We start from the raw sequence: 12,564 nt of genomic DNA, 5'->3' as shown, positions 1-12,564 counted from the left end.
AACGCAGTAAAGAATCACAGTCTATTGCATTAAAATGTGTGGCAGAGATTTGATTCAATGGCTATGTTTATAAAACGTACTTTAGATTTTATTACCTAACACTTAACCAAAAAGTCACAAACACTGAAAGTCTAACTATTAGAAATACGGGAACATACACTGATTTCACTTATTGATCTACAATATCTTTGTAAGTAGAAACTACTTTGTAACAAGTTTGTCCAGACAATTGTGCATTACAACACTGCACACTGTGCTTAAGGCATAACAGCCAAATTTAATCAAAGTAGTATTTTATCGTATAACAACCAAACATCAAAGGGCAACTGAATACACCTCTTCCTTCTACACAGCTGGCCTCAACCATTATCATTTTTCTTCCAAGGAGTGTTAATGGCTATGGATGTGGCACCTAACTTCGGCCAGCAGGTCGCAGATTGGAGTGTAAAAATGTGGGCGGGACCAAATATTCAAACAGTGTGTTGAACTTTTGACTCCCCCTTGAACTGAAGACTGCACATTATTAGCCCAACCTGGTCCGAGAAAATAATTTTTCTGGATTTTTTTTCTGTTACTAAAATAATTCACAATTGAGACATTTTTTTTCCTTGGAAAACATACCTGTTACCTATAGCATATGCTGAGACAGTTTTGTTAATTCCGATGTGTTATATTTGGTATTGTTGTGTATCTACCTTGACATCATTAAAACTAGCAGTATACCTGTTGAACTTTTTCACAAAATGTCACTTTACAACCACAAACTTTGATGTCTGATGGATGTTTTTTTAGCAGTGACAAGAAAGCTAAACATAGGACAATCCTGGAAGAAAACAGCTACTAGAGACACACTGCACAACTCTTGCAGCTATATTTGCATTAAAAGATGGTCCTACAAAGTACTCAGTAGAACTAAATTCAAGTGTACCCAAGAATATTCAGATTGTCTTTCTTTGAAGAATTTTATAAACATGTGACAATTTTCTTCCATTTCCTAATAATGGCCTACATTGTGTTGGTCTATTAAATAAAATACCAATAAAAGTTTTTGAAGTTTGTGGTTCTAATGCAAGAATATGTAAAAAGGTTCAGAGGGCATGAATACTTTGGCGAGCCACTGGAGGTTTCTTATGGTGGGGTCCCGTTTCACATTTTAAGCACCAGCCTGTGAGGATTTTAATAAAGAGCTAAGAGGACAGTTAGAGAATTCGTAAGGGGACATCTAGGGAACCCTGGGAAATGGGATTCAGCTAAATTCTACTTGATACATATTCATAAAAATGTCAAGAAAATAAAAAGGCAGAGGCTTAACCCTGGTGTGTTACTGCATGCAAAATTCTATGAATACAATAATTCACATTTTCAAAAATTTTTATTGCGACAATTTAAAGATAAATTTGTGCTTCACTTTTTAATGGTTTCATTTTAAAGTTCAGCCGACAAGGATGATAATGAGACGTCTTACCTGGATGTCGTCAGATGTCAGATGTCCCTTCATGTCACTGTTCTTCTTTTTGGGTGGTGGGGGAGCTGGTTTGTGGGCAGGTGGGAGGTCAGTCCTGTTAAAAGATTGAAAAGACAACATTACACTCAGCACAGTCAGGGTGTACTTCTCTTTATGTCCCTCACCTTCTACAGCACTCTATAATGAGAAGTCCTGCCTGCACTTGCCTTTTTCACTCTTTCCTTGGATTTTGATAGATCTCGTGTTGGTGGCTTTGTTGCAGCGCCAGCCATCCCTGCCCTTGCAAAGGCTATCGCTGGAGAGACACTGTGCTAATGAGAGTGGGCTGTAATTGGACACTGAGGTGAGGAGATGGGGATGGAGGGGGTGTACAGGGCAGGGAGAAGTGCATGTGTGAGTCAAATCCTGAGGGTTGGACTGAACCTCATCCAGGGTGCCACCTGGACAAACACCCTGCCTACTGTGCAGTGTCCGTTTGTTTGACATGTCGTTCAGAGCTGTGACACAAAGAGCTCAGCGGGCACTTTTAACCGATTCACTGGTGCAAGCATCCCTAATCCCAATGCACTCACCCCTCCCCTCTGAGGCCACACCTGGGAAAAACAAACCTACATGAACTCAATACTAGTGCTCATCTACATTTGGAGCCAAATATTTACATAGACCATATAAAACATTTTGTTACTCAGTGACATTGAACTAAGCTAATCTTTTCCTGATTTAGGTCAATTGAGACTACAAAATTATTTTTATCTGCTAAATGCCAGAATAATGAGAATTAGAAAGTTTTTGATTTTTTGATTTTTTTTTCATTTCCTTAGTGTTTGGTGAATTGAGTTTTACATTTTAGGTCCCTTCCACAAATGTTTTATGGGTGCTGGTATTTTGGTCCATTCTTCTTGACAGAACTGGTGTAACTGTGTAGGTTTGTAGGTTACCTTGTTTGCTAATGTCTGCTGCTAGAACTCTGTGTGGCATTGACCTGTCGTCTAATCTCAGCTGCTGTTAACCTGCAATTTCTGAGACTGGTGACTCGGATGAACTTATCGTCCGCAGCAGAGGTGACTCTTGGTCTTCCTTTCCTGGGGCGGTCATTGTGTGAGCCAGTTTCTTTGTAGCGCTTGATGGTTTTTGCGACTGTACTTGGAGACACTTTCAAAGTTTTCCCAATTGTTCGGACTGACTGACCTTCATTTCTTAAAGTAATGATGGCCACTCGTTTTTCTTTACTTAGCTGCTTTTTTCTTGCCATAATACAAATTCTAACAGTCTATTCAGTAGGACTATCAGCTGTGTACTGTATCCACCTTCTGCACAACACAACTGATGGTCCCAACCCCATTTATAAGGCTTGAAATCTCACTTGTTAAACCTGACAGGGCACACCTGTGAAGTGAAAACCATTTCAGGTGACTACCTCTTGAAGCTCATCAACAGAATGCCAAGAGTGTGTGTAGCAGTAATCAAAGCAAAAGGTGGCTTCTTTGAAGATCCTAGAATATAAGACATATTTTCAGTTGTTTGACACTTTTTTGTTCAGTATTTAATTCCACATGTGTTAATTCACAGTTTTGATGCCTTCAGTGTGAAGCTGCAATATTCATAGTCATGAAAATAAAGACAACTCTTTGAATGAGAAGGTGTGTCCAAACTGTTGGTCTGTACTGTATATAGAATCATAACATTTTTCAATTTTAGTTCAAACCTCCTGCACCTCAGGGATGGTTTGATCTAACTCACAGTTGCTTAGTCTATCTATGATCTTCTCAGTCAGACAGTTTACAACTAAGTGTAGTAATGGTAAAATAAACAGAATCTGAATGAGCTTTTAAAGTGTCATAACTGTGCTGCATATTTCTCACTCTCCCTGAATCTGATAAAATACAGTAGAAAACTTCCCAGGGCTTTACAGGTGGCTGGAAGTTGCTCGTCCAGTGACCAATCTGTAACAGACAAAGTCTGCTCCTCAACACTTGTAAAAACATCATCCTATGGGCTTGGAACTAAATCTCACTTTGAACTTTGTAAATGGGCTTATTAATCACCATATAACTAACACAAAAAACAAAAAATAAAACTTGAAGCTGAGAAATCACCAAGCAAAGCTTAGCAGAATCAATAGGTATTTGTCACATTGTGTACGGGCATAGTTACCTTTGTGTATGTAAAACACTGTATTTGAAAAAAGCAACAACAACAAAAAAAACCTCCTTATTCAGGCATTTATCAAAAATAAATATTGGTTATCCTAACAGACATAAAACAGGAAAAGTTGAGTCTGATTTAAAGTCAAATAGAAAGAAAAAATTGTTGCATCTCTTTTTATACAGTATGTATAAACATCTGGTTTCAGCTGAAGGTCAAAACCTTTTGACAGTTTTTAAGCAGATCAATAGTAAAACATTTTCTGTCATGATCTGATCTAATAACAGAAAAGGAAAATGAGATTTGTGGACCTGATGGACAGCAGTAATTGAAAGCTTGATGTTGAAATGTTTTGAAGTGAATTTGGATAATTATTTCAAACAGAAAGGTTTGCCACCATGCAACAGTCACAAAGAAAACCTCTTCCCTCGAACATGCCGGCAGTCAGATGTCAGCTGTCGTACTCTGACATGATATCAGGAGTGATCAAAGATAATGAAGTGTAGCATGGATACTAAGCTGTGTACCTACACGCATTATCTCCACCTCCTCCCGCCTCCCATTCGCACTGGTTCACGTCCTTATTGAATAACATGACCTTTCTGCAAGGCCATGCTGGCGTTTTAATGTGCAGAAAATTTGTGCATGAGTGCACCTCTTAACTCTTTCTTTCACGCTCATTATTTCCGGTCCGTATCACCTTGTCTCCAGACGGGGCTGCCGTGCCCCTGCCAGATACATGTGGCACCAAGCTCAGCCTGCCTGCCTGCAGCACTGAGGCACAGCTATCAGACGTTCAGCATATTGCCTCCTCCACAAGGCAGCACCTACAATTTTCTCTAAGATAGATAAATATCAATCTTAAAGAAATCCATTATCCACAGGTACAGCAGCATGCTCATTAAAAGCATTTTAATCCACTGCTTATGACAGACTGTATATCAATACCAGGGAAAATTTAAAAAGGGTTTGACAGGATACAACATACTGGTATTTTGAAGAATACATTTCCCCCTCTATCTGCCCTGTGCAGACAACAAGACAGCAAATTACAGCTATGACATATTAAGTTTCACAAATCTTGACAGTTTTTACTGTCTCCCAAAAAATTTGCATTGCCTAATTTAGATTGGACAAATGCATTAAAGCAGGGTCAAGAATTGCCAGAAGTATTGAATGAGTCAGCATTTTCCACATGAATTTTACAATGGTGTCACAGGTTGGTAACAACCAAAGTAATCCAGATATAAAAAAAAAATCAATACAGATTAGTCTATAAACGAAGTCATATGCAGTAAGATGAAATAAAACAGGGCGAATGTGTTGAAAAGGAGATGCTGGATTGAAGGCCAGTTCTTCCCCCTATCAAGGCATATCAGCTGGCTTCATCCTAACTAATGGCTTGTGAAAATGTTTCTCATTACTAAGGTATCACAAAAGAAGCATCTAATGATGGGTGAAAAGCTTTCTCAGGACTGTCAAAGGAAAATTGTTGTAAAACATACTGATGGCATTGGTCACATGTGCATTCCTAAACTTCAGAATGTTCCAATAAGCCCCTTTGGGGGCCACAGTCTGAAAATGGGAAGAATATCAATGGTTAGGAGTAATTGGAATGTATGTACCTGACTTTTGTGCAGTGCCTTGAGACATGTGTTGTGAATTGGCGCTATATAAATAAAACTGACTTGAATTAAATTGAATATCATTTCACCATAAACCAGCCTTGAACAGTTGCTCCTCACAGGATATCTGACAGAGGGAAAATCAAAAGAATTGTCCAGAATCCAAGGACCACTCATTGACAGCCTTAGGATAACCTTGAATTAGCTGGGTTTGTTAAAGGAAAACACAAAGTAATGCACTCAACTGGCAACCAACAAAATTCCTAACTGATCTTCTTTGATCTGTTCCATATTTTATGTTGTTCAATGCAGGAAAATCTAAATGTGCAGTGAAAAAAAGCAATTGTGTTGTCCTCAGGTGTGGACACATTCATTCAAACAAGGTAAAATCCTGCAATATGTATGCATGTAAATTTCCATTTTGGTCTGCATTTTGTCTGCCTACATCTGATCTTGTGGAAACGTCAGTGATTGCATTTCACTGCAAGACAGCCGTTTATTTGCATCCCCACCACTATGCAGAGTGGTTTATTAAATTTGACCAAACACAAGGATATTCACTCATCTCATGACTGCCACCTTGCAGCCGCCATATTGGCCCTGACATACTTCCCATTCTTGATTGAATCCCGCAACATTTGTTATCATGTTACACACAAGCAGCAGAGAGTAGCACAGGATGTTGCTACCATTTGACACGTTGCTTGGGAGGAGGGAGCAAAAAGCAGCAACAGTGTTTGATGAAGTGCTGTGTGTGCAGAGCGTACAAATAGATGGTAAGACCAGAGCACAGGCTAGCAGATACCAAGACACACACACAGCCTGTGTTTGCTGTGAAAGTAAACTTGGGGTTCCTCAATGCATGCTGCTTAATTACACAACCTATTGTGTAAAATGTATTTTTATACATCAATACAGCCATGAAAAAGGAAGACATTCCCAAAACCCAAAATGTGTTTTGGGATGTTTCAAAAGATGCTGCCAAAGTAATTTTTTATATCAATCAGTCAAACTTTGTTTTATAGACCGATTTTTAAACAGCCAAGTGTAACACAAGTGTTTTTACAGAGGTTGAGTTGGTGTTTAACATTGAATGGCCATTAACCACATTATCAAAAATAATTGAAATCATATCTGAACATAATTCAGCTCTGTTCCACCTTAGGTGTCACTCTATTAGATTTGCTCATCTGCAGCCTGTAGTTAATGGAGTTAATCTAAGCCACATCAGTAAAACAAAATGTATCTTTAAAAATATATAATATCTAATAGTGTCTTCAGGAAGAGCTAATTTGGACATTACAGTAAAATCTGTAAAAATAAAAGTAATAGTTGAAATTAGGGATGGCCACATCTGATTTCGAGGATCTAATCTGGGTCTTGATCAATTCACTGGCTAAATTTAACTGCTGATATGTGTTGATTGTACTTCTTTTGACAGTTGCACCACCAGCAAGACGTACCGTCACCATTTGAACAGCCAATTTTGAATAATCAGAGCCTATATTAATGTGCACTGTTTGCAGTTCTGTAGCATAGAATATATACATTGTTTTGTTAATCTTACAAATCTGTGTGTTTTTTACCCTTTGCAATGCCTTTTCAGCAAACTGCTCTGCATGAAAACATCATCAGACTGTACCTGAATATGCTGAGTCAGATGTATATCTTTGAAAGAAATGATAAAGCTATACATGTTTTTGGTGATACCAGAACATCATGTCTTAATTTAGTCGACCCATGTTGGAGCAGCATATTACGTCTGTCTTGAGGAACAGTGAAAAGACTGGATACTGCAGCGTCCAAAACATCTATCCAGGGTGAAGTGGGTGGGACTCACACAATAGTAATACAGACCACGGAGCCCTTATTATTCACTGTATTCTTACTGTGGCGCATATACATGAGATTTATTTTAGTACTGGACTCGGACTTGGTATGTGCAAATGTATCTAAATGATTTCTTAGATTGGTAATGGTGACAAAAAATTATAATTGGCACATCCCTCATAGAAAATCTTAATATATTACAAAACTATACTTTGAATTATAAAAACAGCATGGAAATGTCTAAAATGAGTAGTTTAAGCACAGTTTCCTATTTTACTGCTCAGAAGTAGCATATAGTAGTAAATTTTAACATATTATACTGTATATGCAAACTGAGAATTACCTGAAAAAAATATGCGAACACAGTGAACTAATTACAACAGGTCCTAAATGTATACATGTTTATAGAGTAATTACTTGCTTAAGAGGGGAAAAAGCTTCACAGAGTGTATTTATTAAGTCATTTAGACAATGCTGGCTTCACAGGCATTCCCTCATAAAATGGATAATAGGTACAGTGAATGAGGGAAATTTCTCAGAGGAGGTAGGTAGGATGGTCTCAAATATCTGCACAATTTTATGTCCAACCACCAGAAATAATTGGACTTAGCAGTCTGTTAAAACTGTTTCTCTAAACTTTATTTCTTTATTTTGGATTTTTATGCAATCTTATTTTAACTTCAAAAGTTGCTGGCTTATTTATTTTACCCAATTGTTAGGTTAATGCTATTTGCAAAAAAAAAAAAAAAGTTAGGTAGTTGTCATATTTTTTGACCCAAATTTTAAAGTTAGAAAAGCGACTAGAAGGGGCCTCATCTTTCTTCATGACCAACAGTTTGAGTTATACATCAACCTGAAATGAGAAAGCCTAAGATCTTAAAGACATTCTGTATAAAACAGTTGATGTCAGGGTGTTGTGTTAATTACTTTTGCTTATAGTATAGAAGAAGCTTGTTCACAACATAAGCTTTTTACCTCCTACATTGTTAGCATCAGCTAGTGCTAAATACTGTATGTTCAACATTTATACTCTGACCAAAGATACAGGTCATACAGTCAATATAGACAGGCAATATTTAATATTATATGAAGAATGTGAATTCTGGTGTCCAAATTCAATTGTTTGTCAATACACATTATTTCAGAAATTATTAAGGTGTTGTCCTTATTTTTTTTATTATAAAAATGAGAAATAAAAAGTAAATTGAGACCTGAGCATTACTTATTCGGTATTTGAGGTTATGGCCTATTTTTATCAACCCATTCTTTGGCAGCATTAATTTTAGAGATCATTTTGACCAATTATCTGTTTTGGGTGGGATTAAAAACCATGCTGGGTCAAAGCCATAAACCAAACCTGTTTTTTTTTTTTTTTACCATGTCCTGTCCAGCAGTGTAGCGCTCATAATTGTTGTCTGAGCGCCAAGAAATTGCCCAAGAGATTTACTTTCACAAGCAGAGCATCATAACTAATGCTTTAAAGCTCTGTTTGATATTTATAAAAGAAACTTTATTATAAACTTCTTTGGGAATATTTCAATTATTACGGACACGGAGACTGAAATGAAAAGGAAAAAAGAAGCTCAAAAAAGAGAGAGATGGGGCAAAAGGGAAAAAGGGGAGAAAAGGAAGAAAGAGTGGAGGAGAGAAAGATGGATGAAGATAATACAAGATTACAACCTGCTTGATTATACACCTGCAGCAGTTTTTTTGTTTTTTTTTAACAAAATAGTACACGGTAATTATGAATGTAAAATGTACTTAGTGAGAGGTGCAGCCCAATATAGAACATCTGTGTATCTGTCAACACCTGAAGCTTAACACCTGTGAGTATGAGTGTGGACGTGCTTTTGTATACAAGGTTTCTCCACAAAAATGTGCAATAGCGAGTGTGAGGACCCACAGACCTGCCCCATGGTCTGAGCCACAGACATCCAAAGGCCCGGCAGTGGTTCTCCACCGCTGGGACTACCGCAACCCCCCAGAGAAGAGCAGTGGAGAGTCCCAGGGGAACCACCCAGCAGCGACAGTGCAGAAGCCCCAGGGAGCTGCAGCAACAAGCCCACCGGCAGCCGTCCACACCCGAGCAGATCCAGCCATGGACTCAGAGTCCAAAGACCCCGGGACACACCACATCCCAAGCAGAGGCCCAACAGAGCCCATGGGGCCAGGCCCCGGCAAGCAGCCACCGGGAGTGAGCCAGCACACACCAAAGCACCCAGCCCCGGACACAGAACCACAAGTACACCAGCGTGCAGAGACTACAACCAGCGGCAGGTGGTGTGGCGGGGAGGAAATAGGCCCCCCATAATATGGGGAGCCTAAGCTGGTCACAATCACCCACTTCCACCCTCATGCATACACATAAAACCCAACAAACAACAATGGACGTCATACACTCACTCACACTCCCCATGCATACTCTATACTCCCAGGTCCAGGCGCCGGTACCACCTAGGGGCAACCAGCCCCTGGACCCAGGAGGTGGTCCCCTTCCCTCCTGGGGCAGAGATAGGCGGGCAGGGCCGGCACCGCCCAGACCCGGGCAGCCCCGGCCCAGCCCCCGCCCCGAACCCAACAACCCCCATCCACCTCCGGAGAGGGGGCTATGTACAAAAGAGGGGTCCACATGGCCCAAACCAGCCCGCCAACCAGAGCCGCCCCAGGACGGAGCAGACCCGACCCCCCAATGAGCTCCGATCCCAACCCCATGAGTCTCCCACCCCCAGTGAACCCCAACAAGAACCTCCCCACAGGGCCACCCCCAACAAGGACACCAATATCGAACACATCTCCCCGAACCCAAAAGCCACGAATCCCCTCCCCCACAGGTGAACTCCATGGCCGAGAAGCCGATGAGGCCACACCCACACAGTGCAAGCTCCACACACAGCCACGCTCTAAGAACCCCCGCCGCACCCCGCTCCCCCACCACACAACGCGCCGCAATGGCAAGGCAAGGGCCCTGCGCAACGCCACCCCCGCCCACTGGCGCAACAGCCAAACCTGTTTGTTAAATCAAGCCAGGCAGTGATTAGTCCAAATTTGACTCAGGACTGAGTTAAGAAAAAACTCAAATTGGGATGTTTCATGGACTGCAGTTGGTGACACTGTTGCTTTAGTGCTTTAGAGGAAGAGGGTTCAAATCCCGGCCTGGGGTCTTTCTGCATGGAGTTTGCATGTTCTTCTCATGGGTGTATGGATTTTCGCTGGGTTCTCTGGCTTTCTCCCACGGTCCAAAAACATAACTGGTCACTCTAAATTTCCCTCAGGTGTGCACGGTTGTTTGTGTCTCTTAGTAATGTCCTGTGCACCCTGTCCTTCGCCTGTTGACCTCTGTATGCCAGTATTTTTCACCAAACTTTGACTGATAGATGGTGTCGCTGCAGATAGTTATAAAGCTTCTATTCAAATATAAAACCGGATTTCTCAAGTCCAACTGCAGATTTCTCCTTATGATATTTTAAGCTAATGTGTTTGTGAGTAATTACTGATAACCGCTGTTTAAATTAAGCATATATAGTTGAATTTCTTTTTAACAAACTATGATGTACAGAACACCCAAGATCACTATTGGATCAACTATTTTTAGATGCTTAGATATTCTTACTCTAAATATTTATTTGGCTTGTTTACATGAGAAACATCTCATGAATGACATTTGTAGTCCAATATTTTCCACCACACTTCTCTGTCTCCAACATTTTAATTACACCAATTAGGTTTAAACTCATCTTTCCGGTTGTTCATGACATTAGCTCTGTCATTCATTAGTCAGAAACAATGATGCTCTCCTTGGCTTGATCACCTCATGTGCATCTCAGCTGTGTGAATGTGCAGGCTTCTTCAGAGCCGAACGCGATGCTGGCAGCATGAGGGCGTCGGCTGTGTGAGGCAGACACAAATGAGAGCTGACAGGATCTGCAAGCCTAAGGGGAGCAGAAAGCAGTGGGCAGGGAACCATAAGCTACTCTCTGGCTTTGCACTTTGTTTCCTACTCAGACATCCACCTTGAAGACCTCGCTCCTCTTCGCTCGGTTGGCTACAAAAGGCTCAGGGCAGCTTAAGGGGGAGATTTGAGGGGGATAGCAATGAGAAAACATAACTAATCCTTAAACTGAGAAGAGTAATTTGAAAGGGAAGATTTACTGCAAAGGAAATAACGTTTTACAATACAATCAGAAAAAAGTGACCTTCCTATTAGAAGGTGTTGTACCGGTGGGACTCATTTTTTGTGTTTAATCAGGGTAAAGATGTCCCTCAGCATGACAGTCAGAAAACACCCCTTACTGTCTCACTTCCTCTCTCCATCTTGGCAAGAGATTATAAAGTATTGCATCCCCAGTAGCATTTGGATTAAATAGCCACCTTATGACTGCAGCCAAACCCATAGAAAACAACTTGAAGTGCTGGAGCTGATCCTTGGCGCTCCCATTGATTTCTGTTGATCACAATCTTATTTGGCAATTTAAATGCTAATGATACTTTTAATTGCAAGACAGGATAAATGTAATTTGATCTTTAGGAGGCAATTACTTTCATGCTTTGTCTGGCTCCAATCTTTTTCAGAAGGCGGACAACAATTACTCTGTAGAACTCAGCTTTTCTTCTTTGCTTGCAAAAGAAGAAAGAGGAAAAAAAATGAAAGAAGCAAAGTGGGTTTTTTTTTGTTATTTGACAAGTTTATCAAAAAAAAATTTCTTTTGCTGAGGGGAATAGCTTAGCTTCCAAAAACATTTACTTTACAATCATATATATCCACTCGGTTTCAATATGTTTTCAACATAATACATTGTACACATACATACTCTGCTATACAAATAAACCATGGGGATTATGGTGGTTGCCCTAGACATTTGTACTGCATGTATCACATTCTATACAGAAAAACAAAGCACCATTTTTAATTACTGACATTAAAAATAAAATATTTTAACTGACACCCAGTAACAGTCCATGTTCAAAGACTCACATGAGAAACAATCCTACTTTGGTTACAGCTTAAAGCAAGAGGGTGTGCAACAATAAATTACCATTTATCACATTTAAAATCTGTCCACATAGCAATGATGACCATCCTTCAAATCAAAGGGTACACAAGAACAAGTCATGTCTCTTGGATTTAGTTCTTCCAGAATGTTTTAAATGTGCTGCTAAAGCAGGAAATTACTGTGTAACAGTGATTTCAAACACCTTCCAAAATAATAGAAATGCTCTATTTAAGTTCTTTTCAGTACTGATTTTTTACATCTAGTTTGGATGTTTTTATTTACCCTGACAGACTATTGCATACCTGCGTTTCAAATACATACAAATATATGCTGCTTTTTGTAAATAACGCTCAATCATCTGATACCATAGAGTACGTAATTTGATCTCCAGGTAAACTTCCTCAGATTTTTTGGGAGGCAAAAATTCAGAGGCATAAGCGTTGCAATCTATGGATGCACATACAGCAGACATGCACTACTGGAACATGTGAATGATATGCAAATGTGA

At 39.8% G+C, this 12,564-nt stretch overlaps 1 protein-coding gene across 4 annotated transcripts in view; it reads right to left on the bottom strand.

Annotated features, from left to right (window-relative positions):
• Positions 1-12,564, bottom strand: part of nectin1b (nectin cell adhesion molecule 1b) — a 275,781-nt gene that overhangs the window by 54,211 nt on the left and 209,006 nt on the right. For all 4 annotated transcript variants that reach the window (XM_047392149.1, XM_047392148.1, XM_047392146.1 and 1 more), the window contains one exon: positions 1,466-1,559. In XM_047392149.1, the coding sequence (XP_047248105.1) occupies positions 1,466-1,559 (94 nt within the window). The remainder of the gene's footprint in view (positions 1-1,465; positions 1,560-12,564) is intronic.

The sequence above is a fragment of the Girardinichthys multiradiatus genome, chromosome 18 (assembly GCF_021462225.1).
Source record: "Girardinichthys multiradiatus isolate DD_20200921_A chromosome 18, DD_fGirMul_XY1, whole genome shotgun sequence".
NCBI lineage: Eukaryota > Metazoa > Chordata > Actinopteri > Cyprinodontiformes > Goodeidae > Girardinichthys > Girardinichthys multiradiatus.
This window is presented reverse-complemented; position numbering and strand designations above follow the sequence as displayed.